Raw genomic sequence first — 22,177 nt, forward strand, 5'->3', positions numbered from 1 at the left:
TTGCACATATCTAGCTTGTTGTCCACATATCTATCTTGTACACACACACTATGGCTGCATTCAGCTGTCACAATGAACCGTGGTTTGTTTCAACTGTGTGCAGTACACTAGACTGTATTTCAGTAGTGCTTCCTGTTCCCTTTGCTGCTGAACAGTGGCACATTTGGTATCTAGAGAGAAGCCTTGTTTCAGTCAGTTGAAGCCAGATTGCTCACAGCCAGCTACGGAGGTTTGAAAAACACACACCAAAATTTGCCCAAGAGTGGGGGGAGGGTGTCTGTTTGCTTTGGGGAAGGTAAATTTGGCAAATTTCTGCCATTCTTCATGTTCTGTGCTTTTGATCCCTCTGTCATCCTCTAACTGTGGTGATTGCCCTAGAAGAATGCCCAAAGTCGGCTTTGATTCTGCAAGAACCCTGAGCTGTTCTTTCCCCACTGTCCTCCCAATCATACCCAAACTGTAGCGAAAGAACATTAAGATAAAAGATTGTTGAAATAAAGCCTGGCCCTTAGTTTTCACCTTGTTCAAAAATCAAGAGGTGTCACTCTCTGCTTCGACTCTTTTCTTCTTCAGCTACCCAAATGCTCTGGGGTGATAAAGAAGGGCTGCCGGAAGATAGATGCTTTACCTCTGGAGGATGAGGAAGCACAGTGTGGCATGCCACCGGAGAAGGGGCTTAGCTTGCTGGTGCAGCACGTCCTTGGGAAACCTCTTGACAAAACGGAGCAGCTGTCCAATTGGGAGAAGAGGCCGCTAAGGGAAGGGCAGATCCTTTATGCAGGTGTGGCTATTGTACCTTCTGTCACTGCTTAGAGCTGATCTATGTGATCTGTAGACTTACCTGGCCTGCTTCATGTTTCTACTTCAGGAACTGGGTTGGCAGGTATCCACCTATGTCTGTCTCTGCTGCTATAAAGATCATGTCCTGCTGCTGCTTAAAAATCTAACCAGCAACAAACTAGGGCTGCGGTCACACGGAACATTAGCCACACAAGAGAGACGGAAGACAGGCAGAGTTTCCGGGCGCGATCTCACCGGCACATCTGGAAAGTGTAGCGCTTCCGTGGCACAACCGATGCTTCCCGCCGAAAACGCGCAGCAAAAAACTAGTACCTCGGAGGTACTAGTTTCCGGAAACCGCGGGGCAAGGGCGGGCTTCTGATCGCGTTTCCGGTGGCATCCGGCACCCGCCCATGTCCCCTTGCAAAAAAGGTGTTTTTTCCCCCCAAGTCTCCGTGGATGCGCGCACACACCCAACGGAGCATGCACATTTGCCGTGTACACAAAAAAAGAAAACCAGTTTGCCGCACCGCGCGCTTCTTCGTTGCGCGCAGGCTTGTCCTGTGATCGGCACCTCTCCCTACCCACGGAACCTCCACGGTACCTCCACAGGACCTCCACGGGAGGTCTGATCGCTTAACCCGTGCATTAGTTTGCCCCGGGGCAAACAGCCGCAACCCCCCCCCTCCCCCCCCCCCCCCCGCATTTTCCTGCCCGTGTGACTGGAGCCTAGGTATTGTTTGCAACAATAGAAACATTGAACTGGAAGGGACCTCAAGGGTTATCTAGTCCAACCTCCTATAAAATGCAGGAAATTCAAAACTACCTGTCTCCCATACTCCCCCAGTGACCCCCAGTGACCCCTGCTCTATGCCCAGAGGAAGGCAAAAGAACCTTCTGCTTGCTTTTACACTCTTTACTTATGTGTGGTCTTAACTGAAATGATTTGATTGTTGATGTGATCTTTTTGTATACTGCTTTGAACACTTTGCTCTGATGATGGTGGAGGGGAAGTGGGATATAAATATTTTAATAAACATAAATAAAAATAAAGATTACCATCTGAGTGTAGAGACTGATCTATGATCCCTAGTTCAAATCTTTCCTCTGCCATGAGCACACTCAGGCAAGCCCCTATGATGTTTGCCTTAGTTTCTATCTGCAGACTTGGGATATTAATATTGCTGTACAGGGGTCATTTCCTGCAGGAGCGCACAGGAGCGGAGCTCCGGCAGTAAAGAGCCCAGGGGGCGGGCACATGCAACAAGCCCCACCCCCTGCTCCCAGCACCCCTCAGTCAGAGCAAGAAGCAGCCAGGTAAGTTGCAGAGCCACCCCGGCTCCCCGGTCCAAAACAGTCCAGTGGCACCTTTAAGACCAAGTTTTATTCAGGTACAAGCTCTCCCTCCTCTGCAGGGATGAATCTGCACATTCCCCCCCTCTCTGATAGCTAGCAATCCAAAACAGTCCAGTGGAGCCTGAGCGGTGGATGTTGCCTTGTGACACACTTCCGGTGATGTCAGGGGGTGTGGCATATGCAAATAAGTTATGCTAATAAGTTATGCTAATGAGCTCCTGCACCTCTTTTTCTACAAAATGACCCCTGTTGCTGTACCTTATAGGGCTGCTTGTAAGGATGAGAATTCCTGTGAATACCCTAAAGTGCTAAAGGCTTGCAGAATACCATTATTCCATTGTGGTCACCTGTTGCTTTATTACTGCAGCATTGGATGCTTACTGTTTGTTGGAGGTTTACACAAAATTACAGCAAGATCTGGCTGGCTTTGGCCTGAATGTCAACAGTCTGGTGCTTCATCCAAAGAAGGTGTGCACTGAAGTTAAGGCAAAGAAGCTGCCAAACAAGCAAAGGATGCTACCAACTTGCAGTGAGGTTTGTTGCCATGTTTGATACTGGGGCTGTTGCAAAGACTTGCTCAGTGATAGCTGGCATAGCACAGTTGCAAAGAGCATGAATTGTATTAAGGGAATTATAATTATGACCTGCCTTACAAGGTTGTCATTGTTGTTGTTCAGTCGCACAGTCGAGTCCGACTCTTTGCGACCCCATGGACCAGCTCCCTCCAGGCCTTCCGGTCTTCCGCCATCCTCTGAAGTTTGCTCAACTTCATGTTCATTGCATCGATGACACTGTCTAACCATCTCATCCTTTGCCGTCCCCGTCTTCTTTGACCTTCAATCTTTCCCAGCATCAGGGTCTTCTCCAGTGAGTGCTCCCTTCTCATTTGGTGGCCAAAGTATTTTAGCTTCAGTTTCATTATCTGGCCTTCCAGGGAACAGTCAGGGTTGATTTCTTTGAGGATTGACTGATTTGTTCTTCTTGCAGTCCAAGGGACTCTCAAGAGTCTTCTCCAGCACCATAGTTCAAAAGAATCTATTCTTCTGCGCTCGGCCTTCCTTATAGTCCAACTCTCGCAGCCATACATGACTACTGGGAATACCATTGCTTTGACCATGCGGACTTTTGTTGGCAGGGTGATGTCTCTACTTTTTATCATGCTGTTTAGGTTCGCCATCGCTTTCCTCCCAAGGAGCAGGCGTCTTTTAATTTCATGACTACTGTCACAGTCTGCGGTGATCTGGGATCCCAGGAACGTGAAGTCTGTCACTACTTCCACAGCTTCCCCTTCTATTTGCCAAGGAGTGATGGGGCCGGATGCCATGATCTTAGTTTTTTTGATGTTGAGCTTCAAGCCCACTTTTGCGCTCTCCTCTTTTACCCTGAGCAAGAGGCTCTTGAGGTCCTCTTCACTTTCTGCCATCAGAGTGGTATCGTCTGCATATCTGAGGTTGTTGATCTTTTCCCCCGCAATCTTAATTCCTGCTTGTGATTCATCTAGGCCAGCATTTCGCATGATGTACTCTGCATATATATTAAATAAGCAAGGCGACAATATACATCCTTGTCGTACTCCTTTTCCTATGCGAAACCAATCAGTTGTTCCATATCCGGTTCTAACTGTCGCTTCTTGGCCCTTATACAGGTTTCTCAAGAGACATGTGAGGTGGTCTGGTACTCCCATCTCTTTAAGGACCTGCCATAGTTTGTTGTGATCCACACAGTCAAAAGCTTTAGCATAGTCAATGAAGCAGAAGTAGATATTTTTCTGGTACTCTCTTGCTTTCTCCATAATCCAGCGAATGTTGGCAATTTGATCTCTAGTTCCTCTACCTCTTCGAAACCCAGCTTGTACTTCTGGTAGTTCTCTATCCACGTACTGTTGAAGCCTAGCTTGTAGGATCTTGAGCATGACCTTGCTAGCGTGTGATATGAGTGCAATTGTGCGATAGTTTGAACATTCCTTGGCATTGCCCTTCTTTGGGATTGGAATGTATACTGATCTTTTCCAATCCTGTGGCCACTGTTGCGTTTTCCAAATTTGCTGGCAAATGGAGTGCAGAACTTTAACAGCATCCTCTTCTAAGACTTTGAATAGCTCAGCTGGGATACCATCACCTCCACTAGCTTTGTTGTTAGCAATGCTTTCTAAGGCCCATTTAACTTCACATTCCAGGATGTCTGGCTCGAGGTCAGTGATTATACCGTCGTGGTTGTCAAGGACATCGAGGTCTTTCTTGTATAGTTCTTCTGTGTATTCTTGCCATCTTTTCCTAATCTCTTCTGCTTCTGTTAGGTCCCTACCGTTTTTGTCCTTTATCATGGCCAGCTTTGCATGGAACGCTCCCTTGATTTCTCCAACTTTCTTGAAGAGATCTCTAGTCCTTCCCATTCTATTGTTTTCTTCTATTACTTTGCACTGTTCATTCAGGAAGGCCTCCTTATCTCTCCTTGCTGTTCTCTGGAAATCTGCGTTCAGTTGGGTAAATCTTTCCTTTTCGCCTTTGCCTTTCGCTTTCCTTCTTTCCTCTGCTATTTGTAAAGCCTCATCAGAAAGCCACTTTGCTTTCTTACATTTCTTTTTCTTTGGGATGGTGGTGATTGCTGCCTCCTGTACGATGTCACGAACCTCTGTCCATAGTTCTTCAGGCACTCTATCTTGGAATCGGACCGAGATCATTCTGTCATTTTTGAGATTGTATCCCAATACTGATTTTTGTACTCTCTTGTTGACTATAAAGGCCATATAAGACTATAAAGGTTGTCATTAGGATTACAGAAATACTGAATGTGAAGCACTTTGAACTTTTCATCCCTTCTTTGTAAACTGTGTATTAACCAATAACTGTGCACCTTGTGTTTCTGTTTTATACACGTTGTTAGTCAACCTTGAGCCCTAATGGACACAGGACAGTCCCCACCCCAATGTTGGTGGTGAATTATAAATCAATAAACTCCTTATGTGGTTTATGTGCTCCATGCAGAAGTCTGCAGCAAGCGTGGAAGAGACCACGAGCTCTTCAGTATCTATCTCGGTTCGAGACTTCCGCGTGGTCTGTGACAACATGCTACAAGGCCTGGGGCGGTATCTACGCTGCCTTGGAGTAGATGTCCGGATGCTTGAGAATGATGATGAGCACAGGAAGGCAGCCAAGGTCAGTCCTCAGCTGGCTCACAAGACAGAGAGCCTGGGGCTTAATCTGAAGTGGGGTGTGCAGTGCTAGAGTTCATTGCCTTCTGTCTGTAGCCCAGGTTGTTGGGAAGGGATGCAATTACTTGGAGTTAAGGGAAAGTGCTCAGTACACATTCAAGTCACTTTTTTTCTTGCTTCACATGTCCCAAGGAAAGTGTGATTCAGCACAGTGCCTTTGATGGAAATAGGCCATGGGGGGTGTCACAGGTTCCGATCACCTGTTCTTTCATGCTGATGGGAAACCTGGTTGCCATATCTTTTTTAAAAAATGGAATAGCTGGACTAGTTTAATCCCTGGCAATCCCCAGTTAAAGTATCTTTGATAGCATGTTGTGGGAAAGATCTTTCCCTGCCTGAATCCCTGAAGAGCCACTGCCACTGGGCTAAGTGAAACAGTGGCTTGATTTGGAACAGGACAACTTCTTATATTAGCCAAAAAGAGGGTCCAGGACTAAGACCTGGGGAGGCCTGGCTCAAGCCCTCCATTAAAGATTTGTTCCAGAAAGCTCTTTCCATGTTTCCCTCCCAATACTCTTTCTTGCTACAGAGAGAATGTTTTCAGATTGCTGTCTCCATGGAGACTGGACAAACATCCCTTTAGTTATCCAAAGCTGGTGGAGGGTTACTGCACTGCCAGCAGCTTTGATCTGTGCTTGGATAATCAAAGATAAAAATGCCTCCTTTCTCCCTTCCTCTCCCAGCCCCCCTCCCATCTCCTTTGTCTGAGAAATGTAGCTTAATAGATCTGGTGTTTTGATACATCAAAGAGAAAATGGTATGAAAAGGGAAGACAAGTTAGCACTGTTGGATCCAGGTAGTTTAGTCAATGGCTGTAGTCCTCCTGTAGAATTTCATCTTCCATTCAATTCCTTGAGAATCCCCATAGTCATTTACAGAATGACAAAGAATCATGTTTCTAGCCCTCATGTTTGCTCTGATCAGTTGAGGATGTTTTCACAAGCCCCCCCCCCCCCCCAGTGTTGTCCCTGGTGTACCTCACAACTTTCTGTCTTAAGTAATTATTTGCTGCTCATTTGGGGGGACACTGTTGGGGGCAAATACTATTCTCTGGTGGCCCAGGAGTGGGGCAGTCCTTGACTCCTTATTCCTGGGAAAGCACCTCCCCCCTCCATAGGCAGGGCTGGAAAACTTTGATCCCGGAGGGGAGGGGCTTATCCTCTGATCCCCAGTCTTACCGGCCCTGCCTTCTGAGCAGGACGTGCTGGCTGTGCTACTTACCTTCCAGCCCTAAAACATATTTGAGAGCTGCGGGCCTCGAATTACCATGGATCCGGCGCCGGCAGACCTGGGAGGCCCCCAGGCGGTCGCGGCACCAATAGGAACACCTCGGACCTTGCTGGGAAGGCAGCAGTAAACTGCTCCCCCCCTCCATCCAGTCGTGGCAGCGTGCAGTGGTTTTGGGGACAGATGCTCAGTGAAGAGCCTGGGAGAGCGGAGGCAAGAGAGGTGGCCAAGGGTGGCGCGGAAACTCTGTCGCCGTCCCTTTCAGCATTGGAACGGGTCCCCCTCCTTGTTCCAGATCGTGGTGAGGGGGGACATGGCTCCTACACATCTACCCGGTCGGCTGAACCACGGTAGGTATCCATCGAGAACTGGCAATGTGCGGAGGGGGAGAGAGAAAGAGAGAAGACCACAGTCCTTTCGAGACCTCAGTCGTGATGGCAAACAACAAAAGGCAAATGGCATAACAAGCCTAGAGACAATAGGTCATTCGACCTCACAGGAAAATCCGGACAAGGTGTTAAAGGACCCAAGAAGGGAACTTCGGCATAACTATGCCAAGACAATGGAAGTTATAGGCGCAAGAGTACAGCTTTCTCTGGGCAGTGGCACCAGACTGTGTTGGACAAGTGGTTCCTGGAGACGGTGCCCCATGGCTATGCACTAGAGTTCAAAAGAGTTACAAACAACTTTTCTTGGAGATCCCAAGGAAAGGATCACCAGGAAAAACACAAGATGATGTTACAGGCCATCTATCATCTGTTGGGCATTGGAGCGATAGAGATGGTACCCGAGACGGAGTACCTTTACGATCCCCAAGAAGAACGGGAACATTAGGGCCATCTCGGACTTGAAGTAGGTCAACAAACATGTGCAATCATGAAAGTTCAAGATGGAGATGTTGAGGTCCAACTTTTTCCTCCATACATGCAGGGGACTTCATGGTCTCCATAGACCTGGCGAAAGCCTATCTATACATCCTGACAAGAGACAATCACAGAACATTTTGCATATCACGGCAAACATTTCCAATATTGAGCCTCACCCTTTGGACTCAAGTCCTCGCCTCGGAGCTTCTCCAAGGTCCTGGGAACACTAGTGGCCTTCCTAAGTCTGAGAGGAGTGGTCCTGTTTTCCTTACTTGGATGATGTCCTGATCCAGGCAGAGTCCAGTCACCAGGCGAGCCTACACTTGGACTTTACAATCCAAATACTACAGGAACACGGTTGTGTCATTAACAGGGAGAAGGGTACCCTGGAGCCGACTCAAGTAATTACACACTTGGGAGTGCGGATAGACACAAGACAGGACAGGGTTCTTCTGTCCCAGGAGAGGTTAGTAACGTTCTCACTTATCTTACATCAGGTCTAAACATTTAGACATCGGAGGTGATGACTCTAACATGTCTCCTGGGCATGATAGTGTCATGCCAAGACCTACTACCGTGGCCTAGAGTTCATACGAGACCCCTGCAGCGTTTTCTTTCTTCACTACCAGAAGAAATAGACTACAAGATAGTCAAGTAGGTAGAGTTACCACAGTCTGTGAGGACAGGGTTACAGTAGTGGCTAGTTCCGACTCGGTTCACAGAAGGGATACTTCTGAGGGAACCTCAGAGGACCGTGCTCACAACGGATGCAAGTCTCTTTGGCTGGGGAGCGCATTCCATGGGACACATGGTCAAGACACCTGGTCAAAGTCGGAAACATCCAAGAGCATCAACTTCCTGGAACTCAGGGACATAAAGTTGGCTCTGGCTCGCCTCCAGACGCAACTGGTAGGCAGTCATGTTCTGATTCAAATGAACAACATGACGGCGAAAGCCTATATTAACAGATAGGGAAACACGCGATCACAATGGCTACACCGGGGAGCAATGCAAGTAATGCTGCAATGGGCAGAGGAGCATGTGTTATCCTTAAAGGCCACCCATGTGGCAGGAAGAGAAACGTGTTAATAGACTGGCTAAGCAGGCAGACCATAGGTCATGCGGAGTGGATGCTACACAGGGACGCCTTCCAACAGATCAGCGAAAGATTCGGAAAGGCAGAGGTGGATCCTTTTGCGTCAAGACAGACCGACAAGTAAAAAAGTTTGCGTCCAAAACTCACATGAAAGGGGCATGACCGAGCATGTTCCTAGCATGACCGAGAACTCTACTCTATGCCTTGCCGCTCCTAACGCTGATTCCCAGAAGTGGTACAGCGGGCAGTAGATTAAAGAGCAGATGTGATTCTGATAGAGCCCTTCTGGCCACGGAGGACATGGTTCCAGGACCTCATGAGTCTCTCCAGATGGGATCCATGGCGGCTGCCTCTCAGAATGTACCTTCTATCTTAGGAGATGACCGTTCATCTGCGACGGGACATGCTAGAACTCGCAGCGTGGAGGTTGAGAGGAGACAGTTGGAAGCTCTGGGATATGAGGCAGAGGTGGTTTCCATGCTCTTGGCGTACAGAAAATTTTCTATGACCAAGATATATGATAGATCTTGACAAACATTTTCTAACTGGTGCGGTGAGCAGGGGTTGGACCCGATGCGGGCGTAGGTTGGGGATGGCTTTCCTCCACCAGGGTCCGAGTAAAGGGTTGAGTACGAGTACTCTAAGGTGACAGGTAACGGCCCTTTCCATAGTTGGAGGGGCTAGGAAAGGTAGGTTTTTTCCCCATCACCCGTACATATGATGGTTTTTGAGGGGGGCCTCCCTCCTTAACCCACCACAGGTACACAGGTTCTCCGCATGGAATTTAAATACAGTGCTACGAGCACTATGCAAGGAGCCGTTTGAACCAATGGCATCATGTCCCATAAAAGACATTACTCTGAAAACAATTTCTTAGTGAGGATCACTTCAGTGCGTAGGTTTTGGGAGCTGAGAGCTCTGTCGGTACACACAGATTTATGTACCTTCTACAACGATAGGGTTGTCCTCAGACCAGCCCCAGCGTTCATCCCCAACGTTAACTTCCGGTTCCATAGATTGGAGGATATGGTACTTCTCTCCTTTTCTTCAAGACTTGGCCATGAGATGGAGACGGTCTGGCATCGTCTAGACGTGCGTAGGGCTTTGAGTTTTCTATATGGACAGGACTAGGGGGTTGAGAAAGACTGAATCCTGATTTGTGTATGTTCGTCGGTTGTCCCTGGGAAGAAGTGTCTCCACTTCTGCCCTGAGCAGGTGGATAAGGAACTGGATCAGTCAGGCATACAAGGTGCAGGGGTTGGTACCTCCAGCAGGGGTCACAGCGCAGTCTCTACAGGGGGCAGCCACGTCGGTGGCATATAGGGCCTTTCCGTCCCTAGAAGTCACTTGTAAGGTGACGACATGGAAATTTGTCCATTCCATTACAAAGTACTATAGGATTCACGAAGTAGCCTCGGCAGAAGCAGCATTTGACAGGAGAGTGCTACTTCAGGCCCTGTAGGCACCGGAAGTCATGCGACCCACCCGGGGGGAGCACTGCTTTTTTATGTCCCAGGAGTAAGGAGTCAAGGACTGTCCCACTCCTGGACCACCGGAGAATGGAAGATTTGTATTCACTTACCGTGAAGCTTCCTTCTCGGTGGTCCAGTGGGGCAGTCCTACCCACCCTCTCTTGATGGACACGACTTCTGGTCCCTCGGGACCTGGAGTTGGGCATGAGGTTTTGCAGTGGTTCAGTTGTTCATGAATATGGTCTAACTGATTACGTGATGTGGTGGACTGTTGCTGTTTGTTTTCTCTAATGGTTAAAATACAGGTTTGTATTTGCTTAAGCCCATGACTGTGATGGTATTCCCCCGTTATCTGAGGGGGAAGGAGTTATTTTTAAGTGAATTTACAGCAGCTCAGAGGTGGGTTTCGGTATGACTGGGGATCAGAGGATAAGCCCCTCCCCTCCGGGATCAAAGTTTTCTGGCCCTGCCTACGGGAGATGCTTTCCCAGGAGTAAGGAGTCAAGGACTGCCCCACTCTGGACCACCGAGAAGGAAGCTTCACGGTAAGTGAATACAAATCTTCCATTTTCTGCCTCTGACTACTCAGTGGCCAGGCCCTCATTGATAAGACTTCCTCAGGGGAGGGGGGGTGTTCAATGTATCAGTGAGCAGAACACAGACACACATACCACCTATTGAAACAAGTGTTTTGCCAATAAAACCAATATAATAATGAAAAACAACAAAGAAAACTCAGCTAAACCTGGCAGAAAGCCAAGTAATAAAAGCAACTTGGCATTGCATACCCACCTCACCCTGTTATATCAAAAACCTTCTCAGACAGCCAATCTAAGAGAGTGGGTGTAACAGAATGCCCTCCAAAGAAGGAATCCATCTCTGAAAGAGGCCTCACTCCATTCCATAGCCATCAACCTTTCTTTCGTTGTCCACCTCTGCCTAGATTAAACTGTGATGTTGTTTCTTTCCAGATTGCCATACAAGAAGACCGAGTAATTCTTACCTCTGGGCTTCCATATCAGACGGTGAGTGTGTGCTAAATTCTTTGGTGTCAATGATGAAGCTTCAGGCTTCATCTGCTCATGCAGCAAAAAGAGGTGGTAACATCTTGAGATGGCAGAATGGGTCACTTGTATATATCCCACTCGAGGCAGGAGTGGAAGGATGTTGTTGAAGGATGTCATTTTGGAACATTCCCCCTCCCACACAGATTACAGCTTACTCCCTGCTCTGCTAGATTTCTACCTGTAGAGAGTACAGAATATAAAGAAGCATTGCAAATATGAGTCCCTTCACCTACATTCTGTGGAATAGAACCTTCTACCACCTTAGGACTTTATAGCTCTTTCTGCTGCAGATTTTAGATCCAGCCAAAATTTTGTTTCTTAGGCCCAAGGGTTGTTGGGTTTGCAGCAGCACAGCTGTTTCCACTTGACATTTCCACTTCAGGCCTGAGCATACATGTGAAAGGAAGTATCACCGTGAGTAGCTGCTGTTTGCTCATCTTCCTCAGGATAAGTGTAACATTAGCAGCACTCGATGGTAGAAAGAAAACCTGCTCCCTCCCCCTACTCTTCTGACAGAAGAGGGTAAACTATAAGCACTTTGGGGGGCCCCAAGCCATCTACCACTACTGGAGGGATCAGTGGTGATATGAGGCTAATCCCTGATGCAAATATTATATTCACTCTTTCTCTCTGCCTATTTCTGTCTCTCTCTTGTCCTTCAGGGGGGTGTCAAGATTGCATACCTGGTTCTTCCCTCTTCCATTTTATCCTTCAATAACTCTGGGGAGTAGCTTACACTAAAAGAGAGTGACCGGCCCAAGGTCCCCCACTGGAAGTGAGTGGAGATTTGAACCCAAGTCCCCTCAGTCCTAATTCCACCCTTGAGCCGCTGCACTAAATTAGTTCTCTAGCATCCATCTTTGTGTCTTTCCATAGCTGCGTTCTCAGGTGGGAGAAGGAAGGTGTTGCTTGGTGGATTGTTCGGAGAAGGCCAAGGAACAAGCTCTCTGGGTCCTGAAACACTTTCGTATCCAGGTGACTTTGGCTGACGTCTTCAGTCGATGCCAGGTAGGATTGCTTGTGGCTTTCTTTTCTCCTCAGATGCTGTTTTAGTCTTTTGTGTCCTTGATATCATTCTGCCATTTCCTTGAGGAGTGGTTTTAAGAGAGGTTCATGATTTTTCTTATTTTTCTTCATTGTCAGCTGGAATAGATTGGCATGGTTGGTTGTTCTGGAGTGGTGATGTTTCAAAGAGTGTGAAATGTGCTACTGTGGGACCTTGTGAGCTTAAGGCATATGACTATTTAGTTCAGGAAAATGATGACCGGGGGTGGGGGGACAGAAGTTTACATGTAAAATTATGGATGTTATAGAGAAAGTGGATAGAGATAGTTTTTCTCCTACAATACTAGAATTTGGGGGGCCAATGAAGTTGATGGGGAGATGAAAGTTCAGGACAGACAAAAGGAAACATATCTTTATGCAGTGCCAATTAATGTAAGCAACCAACTGCCAAAAGATGTTGCAGAAGGCACTAGCTTAGGTGGCTCGAAAAAGTTATTGGACAAATTCATGAAGCAGAGGTCCATCGTTGTATATATGGAACCTCCATGTTCAGAGGCAGTGTATCTCTGAATGCCATTTGCTGTGCAGCAACAGCAAGGGAGGCTTTGGTCTCTGTGCCCTGCTTGTAGTAATTCCTGAGGTATCTTGCTAGCAACTGTGGGAAACAGGATGCTGGATCTTTGGTCTGATGCAGCAGGACTGCTGGTGCTCTGGCAATGCAGGGATAAGGATGACTCTTCAACAGAGTTTGACATCAAATTGGTCTTTGCTGCTTTGAGACAAAGGTGTAGTTGTTGTTAAGCATTTATAAAGTGGCTTTCAGTGCTTAAAGTACTTATTTGTTGCCGTATTGGAATCCTTGCAACAGACTTCCTAAGCTGGCCAGTTGCACTTGGAGAGAGAATGGCTTGCTTATGACCACCTGGTGAGTTTAAGGAGGAGGCGAGATTCATACTGGGGACTTCCTGATTCGTAGCTCAGGCTCTAAGGCACTACTCTACAAAGACTTTGTGGCTGTGAATCTTTGTCATGTGCAAGCTTTTGACAGTTACTTACACAGAGAGAGAGAGAGAGAGAGAGAGAGAGATGTTTTGACAAGATGAAGGACCCTTGCTTGCCTGGAGCAATTTGTGAGCAGCTTTGAAGAAAGCCTGGGAAACTCCATCAATATCAGTCGATAATTACTAATATAGATCCCACAATCTGTCATTTGGGTTACCAAGAGTGCCTGAGTTGCAGAGATATGGTCAGAAGGAGGGGAAGGGGGTGTGATTTAGTTCCTTTTATGTGGGTTGGGCTGATGGGTCCAAAGGGTGATGGGAACAGCCAGCCATCTTAGTTCTCACTGTCGTGGGAGCTGAGTAGCTAAATCTCACCATCTCATCCTGGCTGCGGATGTAGAGACTTTGGCTCACTTTGGGTACATAGTCACACTATCTGAGCCTGTGAAATTCTGATGGGTATTCACACATGAAGCATAGTACCCTTGCCTTTCAGGGCAACAGCTTTGCTTTCTCCAACATTTTCAAGGGTCACAGTTTGGCAGTCAGCTGCAAAGGGAGGAGGGGGAAATGAAGATGATTTTCTCCAGTTTTAGGCCTCCTCTCCCTCTCTCCATCACTCTTTGAGAGCAGGTTTTAGACTTTGCCTCTATTCTGGTCAGTTTCATCTCAGTTGAGTTCTCTTAATTAAAGGCAACTTAGGTGTACCAAAAAATCCTAAATTGAGTGCCAGGAGAGGAAGAAACGAAAGCATCTTTTGAGCCCAGAATGCCTACTTACACAACCAGAGATGTCTGCTGAATGTCTGAATGAGTCACTGCTTTGGCTGTGCTTCCTTCCAGTTTTCTTCCACCAGAAAAGGGCTGTTTTTTTGGGGGGCACATCTGTGCTTCAGGTGTAACTGGATCACTTGATCATTTCTGATGCAGAGACACAGCAGAATTATCTACCCTCTGTGGAGGTTGCCTGTTGTGTGTCTGCACAAGTCACTACTCTAGGCTTGCCTTCTTCCAGTTAGGAGACACAGGATGGTGTGCTGTTTGAGGACAGATAATAAGACTGAAGAGCTCCTGCAGTTCAAATTCAGAAAATGTATGTCTGAGGCAAGCTGGTGTAAGAGCAGAGCTTTCAGGCAAAGCATTTTGATAGAATTCAGCTTATTTAGTCATGGGGTAATTTTGCTGAACCTGAGGTGCTGAATAGCTGTTACTGAAAGTTGCGCAATGCAGATTCAAGTTTGTAGCAACTTAAATTTAGCAAAGTTTCATCATCAATACTGAAGCATATTAAGGATTTTGCTTTTGTGGTTAAAGAATACACAAGAGAAGCAAGAAACCTATAATCTAATAGATTAGTGAAGAATTGGGTTCTTTTTATTAAATACTGGAATACAAAGTTCTGTGATAAAGTACACTCATATATATTGTTCTCTTTGGTTTAATTTTTAAAAATAATTTAAACCATTAACAAGAATATGAAGAAATTCAGAAATCAACATATGTAAACACTGGGTTGTGATTATGACATTGGCACTTCTGGTACCAGTGGATGGAACTGGCATGATGTTGCAGAATGCCCATAAACATTCCACAGTTGCTCAGGAATGAAAAACTGTTGTAATCCTTGCAGCCCTACTTCTGTGAAGGAAGGGGAAATTTATCAGTTTGGCTGGGATTAGAACTGTCGATGAAGTTGCTGTGTGGGGCATTCTGAAGACTGGAGTGCTAAACATGAGGATGTCACTCAAGGCCAGTGAGCCAAGAAGTAGAATGGCAAAAAGAAGGTGGCCAGTAGAATGCAAGAATCTGAGAGTGTAGATGGAAAAGGGGGAACAGGGGTGAAGCTTGCATTCTGGGCGGGGAAAAGACATGCTGTTCCTTTAAGAGTCAAGTGGAAGGGAGATTTATGCTGTCTCTGACTTCTGCCATGTCTCTAACATTGTGACCTGGATTTCACATATGAATGTGAACTGTTTAGCCAGTTCTTTGGCTGTGGGCTTCTAAAATCCCTTTGTTTCTTTGACTTCACTTAAGTTATGTAGTTTTAAAACATTATTGAGAAAACTGGTATAAGATGTTTTACCGGTGGTGCGTCACTCCAAAAGATATTGAAAAGATGGATAAGAATTACAAAGGACCTTGTACAGTTCTGCAGCGCCTGCAAGACGGAGCTCTTCCACCAGACTTTCAACTAGGAGCCGCCATCCACTACCACCAACTATTGCTATCAATAACATCTCTGGTGGGGGCTGGCCCTGTCGTGGGAGACCTGAATACTACTAGGGATCTTAGTATGTCATCTCATAGTACACTACCTTAACTTATTGATGGACTACCAAGACGAGCACTTTAAGTAATATTGTACGATTGTTTAACTGGTTTTAAATGTTTTATGCTAACCGGCTATATTATGCTGGGAAATGTGAGCCGCCCTGAGCCCATCCGCGGGGAGGGCGGGATATAAATATAACTAATAAATAAATAAATACAAAGGGTCCTGTTGGAAATGCAAAGAAGCAGAAGGCACCTTTTATCTTATGTGGTGGACTTGCATCAAGACGAAGAGATACTGGAAAATATACATGAAAAAATTCAAAATATTTTTAAAACTAAATTCCCGATTAAACCAAAGACTATGTTATAGGGAATTGTCTGCCAGACAGTATAGAAAAAAATTCACCAGATCTACTCAGATACATGTTGACAGTTGCTAAAGTAACATTTGCAATGAAATGGAAGACAGAAGAATGTTCCACAACAGAGATTTGGGAAGAAAAATTTGCTTGAGTATGCAACAATGGCAAAAGTAACTAACTAACAATATAAATAAAAGACACTTGAAAATTTTTTAGCAGAAACGGAAAGCTTATTACTTATGTTATGGGAGTAGTTAAATTTCTTAATTTTTTAAAATTTATCTGAATATTACATTAAAGATGATGATATTTACAGTTTAAATCTCTTTATTTAGTACTGCATTAAGTATTGAAGATATTTAGTAAAAATCAGACTTATAATGTGATAAATGATAGCCAGGTTTTAAGGATGGTTTAAACTTAGTGTAGAAATTTATTGAATGGTTAAAGATGTAATCTCATTTATTTTTATTAGACTGTCACTGAATATTCAGAAATATCTTGTTTCTTATTTCAAAGAGTTAATTTATTCCTGAATACTGTAATAATTATGATTTATTTGCTGCTTCTATATTTGAACAATTTATTTTTACTAATACAATTGATTCTACTTATTGCATGTAACTATTCATGATATTTTATAACTTTTGATGAATTTACACTTTCTCTTGCCGTTTTTCCCTTTCATATACCACTTAAAAAAAAATTAACTGAGAAAAAAATTACTGAATTACATATATTGATACATCTGTGTAATTACTGCCCATATAAATCAGAGATTAAGAAAGAAAAACAGGAGAGCAAGTTTGTGTGTGTGTGTTGGGGGACATACGCAACATGGAATTAAAAGTTGTGGAGAGTCAGTTTGGCTTTTGGTCATACTGGCTGAATCCTGTGCCAGAAATGCCTTCAGAGAGCCAGTTGGGATCCAGCAGTGGGGCTTTGGAATGTACTGGAGTGGTCATCTCCCCACCATGCTGCAGGGGAGCCAATCAAGAATAAGAAGTATCTCTTTAGCCCTGAGGGGCCAGTCCCTTTGGGGAAGGCCCACCTTTCTTTTTCAAATAAGAGCATACCTTCTTGGATCTGTAACCATTGCCCAGGCATGCATTGCTGACCCACTCCAAACCATTGTCCTGCTGTATGTATTTATTCAGTTAGTACATTTTAATTCTCCTCTTCCTCTAAAGACCTCACGGCAGTATGCATCATTCTTCCATCTCCCGTTTTATTCTTAGAACAGGTCTGTGGGGTTGGTTAGGCTGAGAGAGAGAGTGACTGGCCCAAGGATACCCAGCAAATTTCATGGCAGAGCAGGGGATTTGAACCAGGACCTTCCAGACCCTACTCTGAGTCACTAACCACTGTACCATAAGGGTGTGTGGATGGCAGTAGCATGTTACAAGAGAGGGTCTCCTGGACTTCTCCTTTTCTGTTGTTTGTTATTTCAAAGCCTCTAGAATTCCCAGCATTTCCACAGTGTTTTCCTCTGGGTTATAAGCCAAGAACCCCCTGAAGGAAGAGGGGGGGAAGCAAAAGGCTGGCCCTTGGCTTGAATCTCGCCAGCAGCAGCCTCGCACGGTGTTGCCTGGTTCCCACAGACATCGTATTTTCCTGCCAAGATCTCAGTATCTTCAGAAATCCAACAGAGCATGAAGGTCATGACAAGGAAAGAATGACAGGCTGGAACTCTTTCCCCTTTCCCCTACCCCCCCTTCTGCCAACAAGCTGTAGACCGCCGGTCTCTCTGAGCCTGTTGACTGTTTTTCTCAGGGTTGGCACAAAGCTTAGATTTTACAGAGCACGTCGGATCGGAGCAGCCCCAGCAGCTCTGGTTTCTTCAAGGAAGAAGCCATCTCATATTGCTGACTTTCTTCTTTCTTGCTGCAGACTGGTCAGTAGTTTAATATTTGTTGGTAGTTTAATATTTGTATGAATGTGTATCGTGGGCTGTTTTCTGCCTAGTTCACTGTTACACACATGACACACACAATGTTGCCATACACCAGCTCAGACCTTTGGTCCATCTGGCTCCATATTGTCTCCTTTGACTGCCTGTCCAGGATTTCAGGCAGAGCATGTCACTTTCCAACATCTGTTACCTGAGATCCTTTAAGTGGAAATGCCAGAGATTTAAACAGGGACCTTCTGCACACAGAGCAGGTGTTTGGCCAGCTCCTCCCTGTTTTGTATACAATTAAAACTCATGTTCTGCAAGTTATTGTGGACAAAAATGCAATGCATGGGGCCATCATAACCAAATTCTGCATGCATTGTGCAAAACCAAGCAAACTTGCATGATTATATATAATTTATTTGCATTTTTAACACCCATTTGCCCTGCTTTTGCTTAGGCATGTGTAGAGACATGGAATTGCAGAAGGCATTGTTCTCTCATGCTCCTCAGCAGTTTTGTTCTGGGTTCTGAGGGCTCAGTGTCAAGTGTATCTTTGCAACCATATGAGCTAGAAACTTAGAATTCTTTTAAAAATTTAAGCTGAGATTCTCTGAAAGCTCAATGCCATCTCCTACCCACTAGCAAACCTTCTCAGCCTGCCACCCAAGCTCCATTTTGAGAAATGACCATGTTTTCAAGCTGCCTTTAAAATCATAGCATAGCATAAGAACAGCCCTTCTGGATCAGATTAGTGATCCATCTAGTCCAGCATACTGTTTTACACACTGGCCAACCAGTTGCCCTGGAGGGCCAGCAAACAAGGCATGGTGTCATATGAGCTTATTTATTTATTTATTTATTCATTCATTCATTTAAACATTTTTATGCTGCTTTTCCATCTGATCAGGGTCCCCAAGGCAGCACACATAAAAATATTTGAACAATTAAAAACAACATTTAAAATTATAAAATAATTCAATAAAAACACATAAACAACACCACCAGAACCAGGGAGGAGGGCCAGTAACCGTTACTGGGGTATGCCAAACGAAACAAAAAATGTCTTCACCTGCTGGCAGAAAACACTGATAGAAGGAGACAGATGAATCTCCCTGAAGAGGGAATTCCATGACCGAGAAGGCCCTTCCTCAAGTCACAACCTATCTAGCCTCAGATGTCAGAAGTAACCAAAGCAGGGCTTCCGAAAATGATCATAGTGATCACCAACACACTGAATTGAACCCAGAAGCAAATTGGAAGCCAGTGTAGATGAAACAATACTGGAATGATATGGTCTCTATGACCCACTCCAGTCAACACTCTGGCAGCAGCATTCTGTATTAACTGCAGCTTTCAAACTGTCTTCAAAGGCATCCCTATGTAGACCACATTGCAGAATCTAAACTTGATATTACCAGGGCATGCACCACAGTGGCAAGAACTTTTCTGCCCAGGAAGGGCCACAGGTGGCTCACCAACCAAAGCTGGTGAAAAGAACTCCTGGCCACTGCTGCCACCTGTTCATCCAACAGGAGGCCTGTGTCCAGGAGCACCCTCAAGCTGTTAACCTGCTCCTTGAGGGGGAGTGCAACCCCATCCAGAACAACAGATATCCATTTCCTGGGTCTGACCTTCCCACCACCAAGAGCGCTTTCATTTTGTTGGGATTAAGTTTCAGCTTGTTAGCCCTCATCCATGACTTTCATGATGCTCAGATACTGTATGGTTTGATCTTTGCTGTCTTTTGCTACATTCCTTCTGTCAAATAAGTAAAATCATTTCTCCTTTTCCAAAAATATGGCATAGCTGAGATGTCACCAGAACTCTCCAAGGCAGCTGATTGGCTGCAGTATGAAACAGAATATTGAACTAAACAGACCACTGGTCTGAACCTGAAGTGGTGTTCTTATATGGAGCTGAAATTTTGACAGGACCGGGGTAGTGTGTAACTTTCCCACTTTGGAAAGAAATCTGGATGAGTGTGGAAGCTAAGGGCTCTAAGTCTGAATACATAAATAATATTGGCTATGCTGTTGTAATAGCATGGAATGTTCATAAGTATTCTAACTGCTGAGAGGAAAATACTGTGATTAGAATGTTGACAGTTCGGATTCTGTGAGAGGAGTGAAAGGTCAGTTCAACTGTTGGTCATGATACCTAAAAACATAAGCATCTTGCTGGATCAGATCAGTGATCCATCTAGTTCAGAATCCTGTTTTCCCACAGTGGCCAACCAAATGCACTCAGAAAGCAAGACTTCCACGGTTGTTCCCTCTTCCCTCGGGAATTGGTATTCAATTTACACTGCCTCTGAACAGGAGGCTCTGTATAACCATCACAGCTAATAGCCATAAGTAGACGACTTCTTCTGGAACTTGTGTAATCCCCTTTTAAAGTTTCCTGTACTAGTGGCCATCACTACATCTTGTGGTAGTGAATTTCATAAATTGTGCATGGAAGTGTTTTCTGTTGAATTAGACCTCCGTACTTGGTGTTCCTCTGAGCACTAGTTGCTGGGGTGAATACTAGGAGAAGGAGGTTGCTTCACTCCCTGATTCTGGGTATCTTGGAGGCATCCGGCTGTCCACTGTGGGAAACAGGATGCTGGGCTAAATGGAACTTTAGTCTGATCTAGCAGGGCTCTTTTTTTAGCTGGAGGAGATATGGGGCCAGTAGATTATTGGGAGGTTCAGAGGCACAGGAATGCTAGGAAAATAGGGTGACTGACGGCTGAATAGCTAACTGGAAGAGGACACAAGGGAGCATGAAGAATGGATGGTGGCTGAGAAATGGGGACCTGCAGGAAGGAGGAAAGGTCTAGGAAAGGTAAACATCAGGGAGGAACACTTATGCAGGGCGTAGAGACAGGGGTCCTTGTGGGCCTTTGGGAAGCATGCTGAATCTCATGTATTGATTTTTTTTAAAATCAGACAGATTTTAGTTTCAGGACTTCAGTGGTTCTGGGATTTAGACTGTCCAGAAAAGTCAGTTTCCTAGTCTAGTGTTTGACTTCAGGGGGAAAAAATGGGGGAGGGACTGGGAACCAATTGATTGACAGCATCCTTGATGCACCAGGCGAAAGCACAGGAAGGTCACTGGGAGACCATGACGGAATGATTGTATGGAGAAATGTTGAGCTGGCCATAGAAGGCCAATGACATGACTATTTCCCTCCCAGGCGCCCGAAGGAACCCTTCCCCCCTCCTCCTGGTGTCGTGAGAAAGCCAGTGATTGGTGGCCACTTTGTAACCCAGTTGGTTCCCAGTCCCTTGTGTCTCTCTGGTGTCAGAGTTCAGTGTTTCAGATATTACAATTCCCATGCCTTCTCTTTCTTCTGGAAGCTCTGAATGACTGTCTTTGGGCACTGGGGCCGTAATGCTGGCTGCTGTTCCCAACTTCATCTGTTCCCCTGCAGTATGATTTGCTTACCTTCGAGTTCCCAGGGGCTGTCTTAGTCACTGAAAGAGTGAGTGTGTGGTGTGTGTAGAATCTTGGGAAAGACACAGCTATCTGGATATTACACATGTGCATGAATGCAATTTTATTTTGGAAAAACTCAGAAGCTACATTGGTTATGTAGGAAGCAGAGATGCAGGGGGGAGAGGGAGAGCTCCTGCTGTGGCTGTTGGTATCTATGTCTGACTGCTGTCTGCTCTGAACGGTCATGGCCCTACAGAGTCTAAGGAAATGGTCTTTCCCAACACCTGAAATCCTTTAAACTGGACTTTGGGGACTTTATTTATTATTTATTTTATTTCATTTATACCCCGCCCTCCCCGCACGCGGGCTCAGGGCAGCTTACATAGGCACAAAGTGCAGTAAAACAGGTTAAAACAATTAAGACTAAAATTCACATCAAACAGGCAAGCTTTCTGTAGGCAAGCCACAATGTTCTGCCACTGAGTGTGGCCCTAGTTTCTTGCTTCCTAGAGAAAAACAGGTTTTTGGCTGTTTCCCCCCTTCCTTTTCCCCTGGGGAAAAAAACTGGAATTTTTTGGAAATTTTTAAATAAATAAATGCAGCTCTTGCTTTCTGGTCAAGCCTAAACTTATTTTAATGATTTCAAACATAAAATGCTGAAGGATCCTGCTCTTTCAGAAGTTCGGTTGATAGAGACCTGTTCTAAGGCCTTCTTGGCTATGTCCATTACAATGTTGTGAAGATGCAATTAACTTTACAGGCCTTCCAACATAACCCTGAAAACACAGTTTTTCCAGAAGGCCTTGGAGAAAATGGGAATGTTTTTCCAGGGTTTTTAGTGTTGTTTCACATTATTCTGTTGTTATAAATGATTCCTAACTTTAATGTATTGCTGTATTTATTGAGAAGCCACCTTAAGCAGCTTAAGAATGGAAAGGTAGCTTAGAAATTCTTAAAGCAAATATGCAGACCTAGTGAAAACAGTGGCTTACCTTCCAGGAATGTTGCAAAAATTCTAGAATTAGCACTGAATGCACTGTAATCATGACAAACGTAAATTAGTATGAGGACTGACAGCAAATTCAGGTGTGTTGAAAGAGGTATCTCATGTGACTCACTTGAAGTGATTTACTCTGTGGGTTTG

The 22,177-nt window shown here is 45.2% G+C and overlaps 1 protein-coding gene across 1 annotated transcript in view; it reads left to right on the forward strand.

Annotated features, from left to right (window-relative positions):
- The window catches only part of EXD3 (exonuclease 3'-5' domain containing 3), a 217,408-nt gene that overhangs the window by 75,008 nt on the left and 120,223 nt on the right, over positions 1-22,177 (forward strand). The window contains exons 15-19 of the mRNA XM_015416778.1: positions 574-781; positions 2,504-2,670; positions 5,121-5,291; positions 10,980-11,033; positions 11,952-12,083. Of these exons, the coding sequence (XP_015272264.1) occupies positions 574-781; positions 2,504-2,670; positions 5,121-5,291; positions 10,980-11,033; positions 11,952-12,083 (732 nt within the window). The remainder of the gene's footprint in view (positions 1-573; positions 782-2,503; positions 2,671-5,120; positions 5,292-10,979; positions 11,034-11,951; positions 12,084-22,177) is intronic.

Source organism: Gekko japonicus, unplaced genomic scaffold (assembly GCF_001447785.1).
Source record: "Gekko japonicus isolate JY-2015 unplaced genomic scaffold, Gekko_japonicus_V1.1 scaffold140, whole genome shotgun sequence".
NCBI classification, from domain to species: domain Eukaryota; kingdom Metazoa; phylum Chordata; class Lepidosauria; order Squamata; family Gekkonidae; genus Gekko; species Gekko japonicus.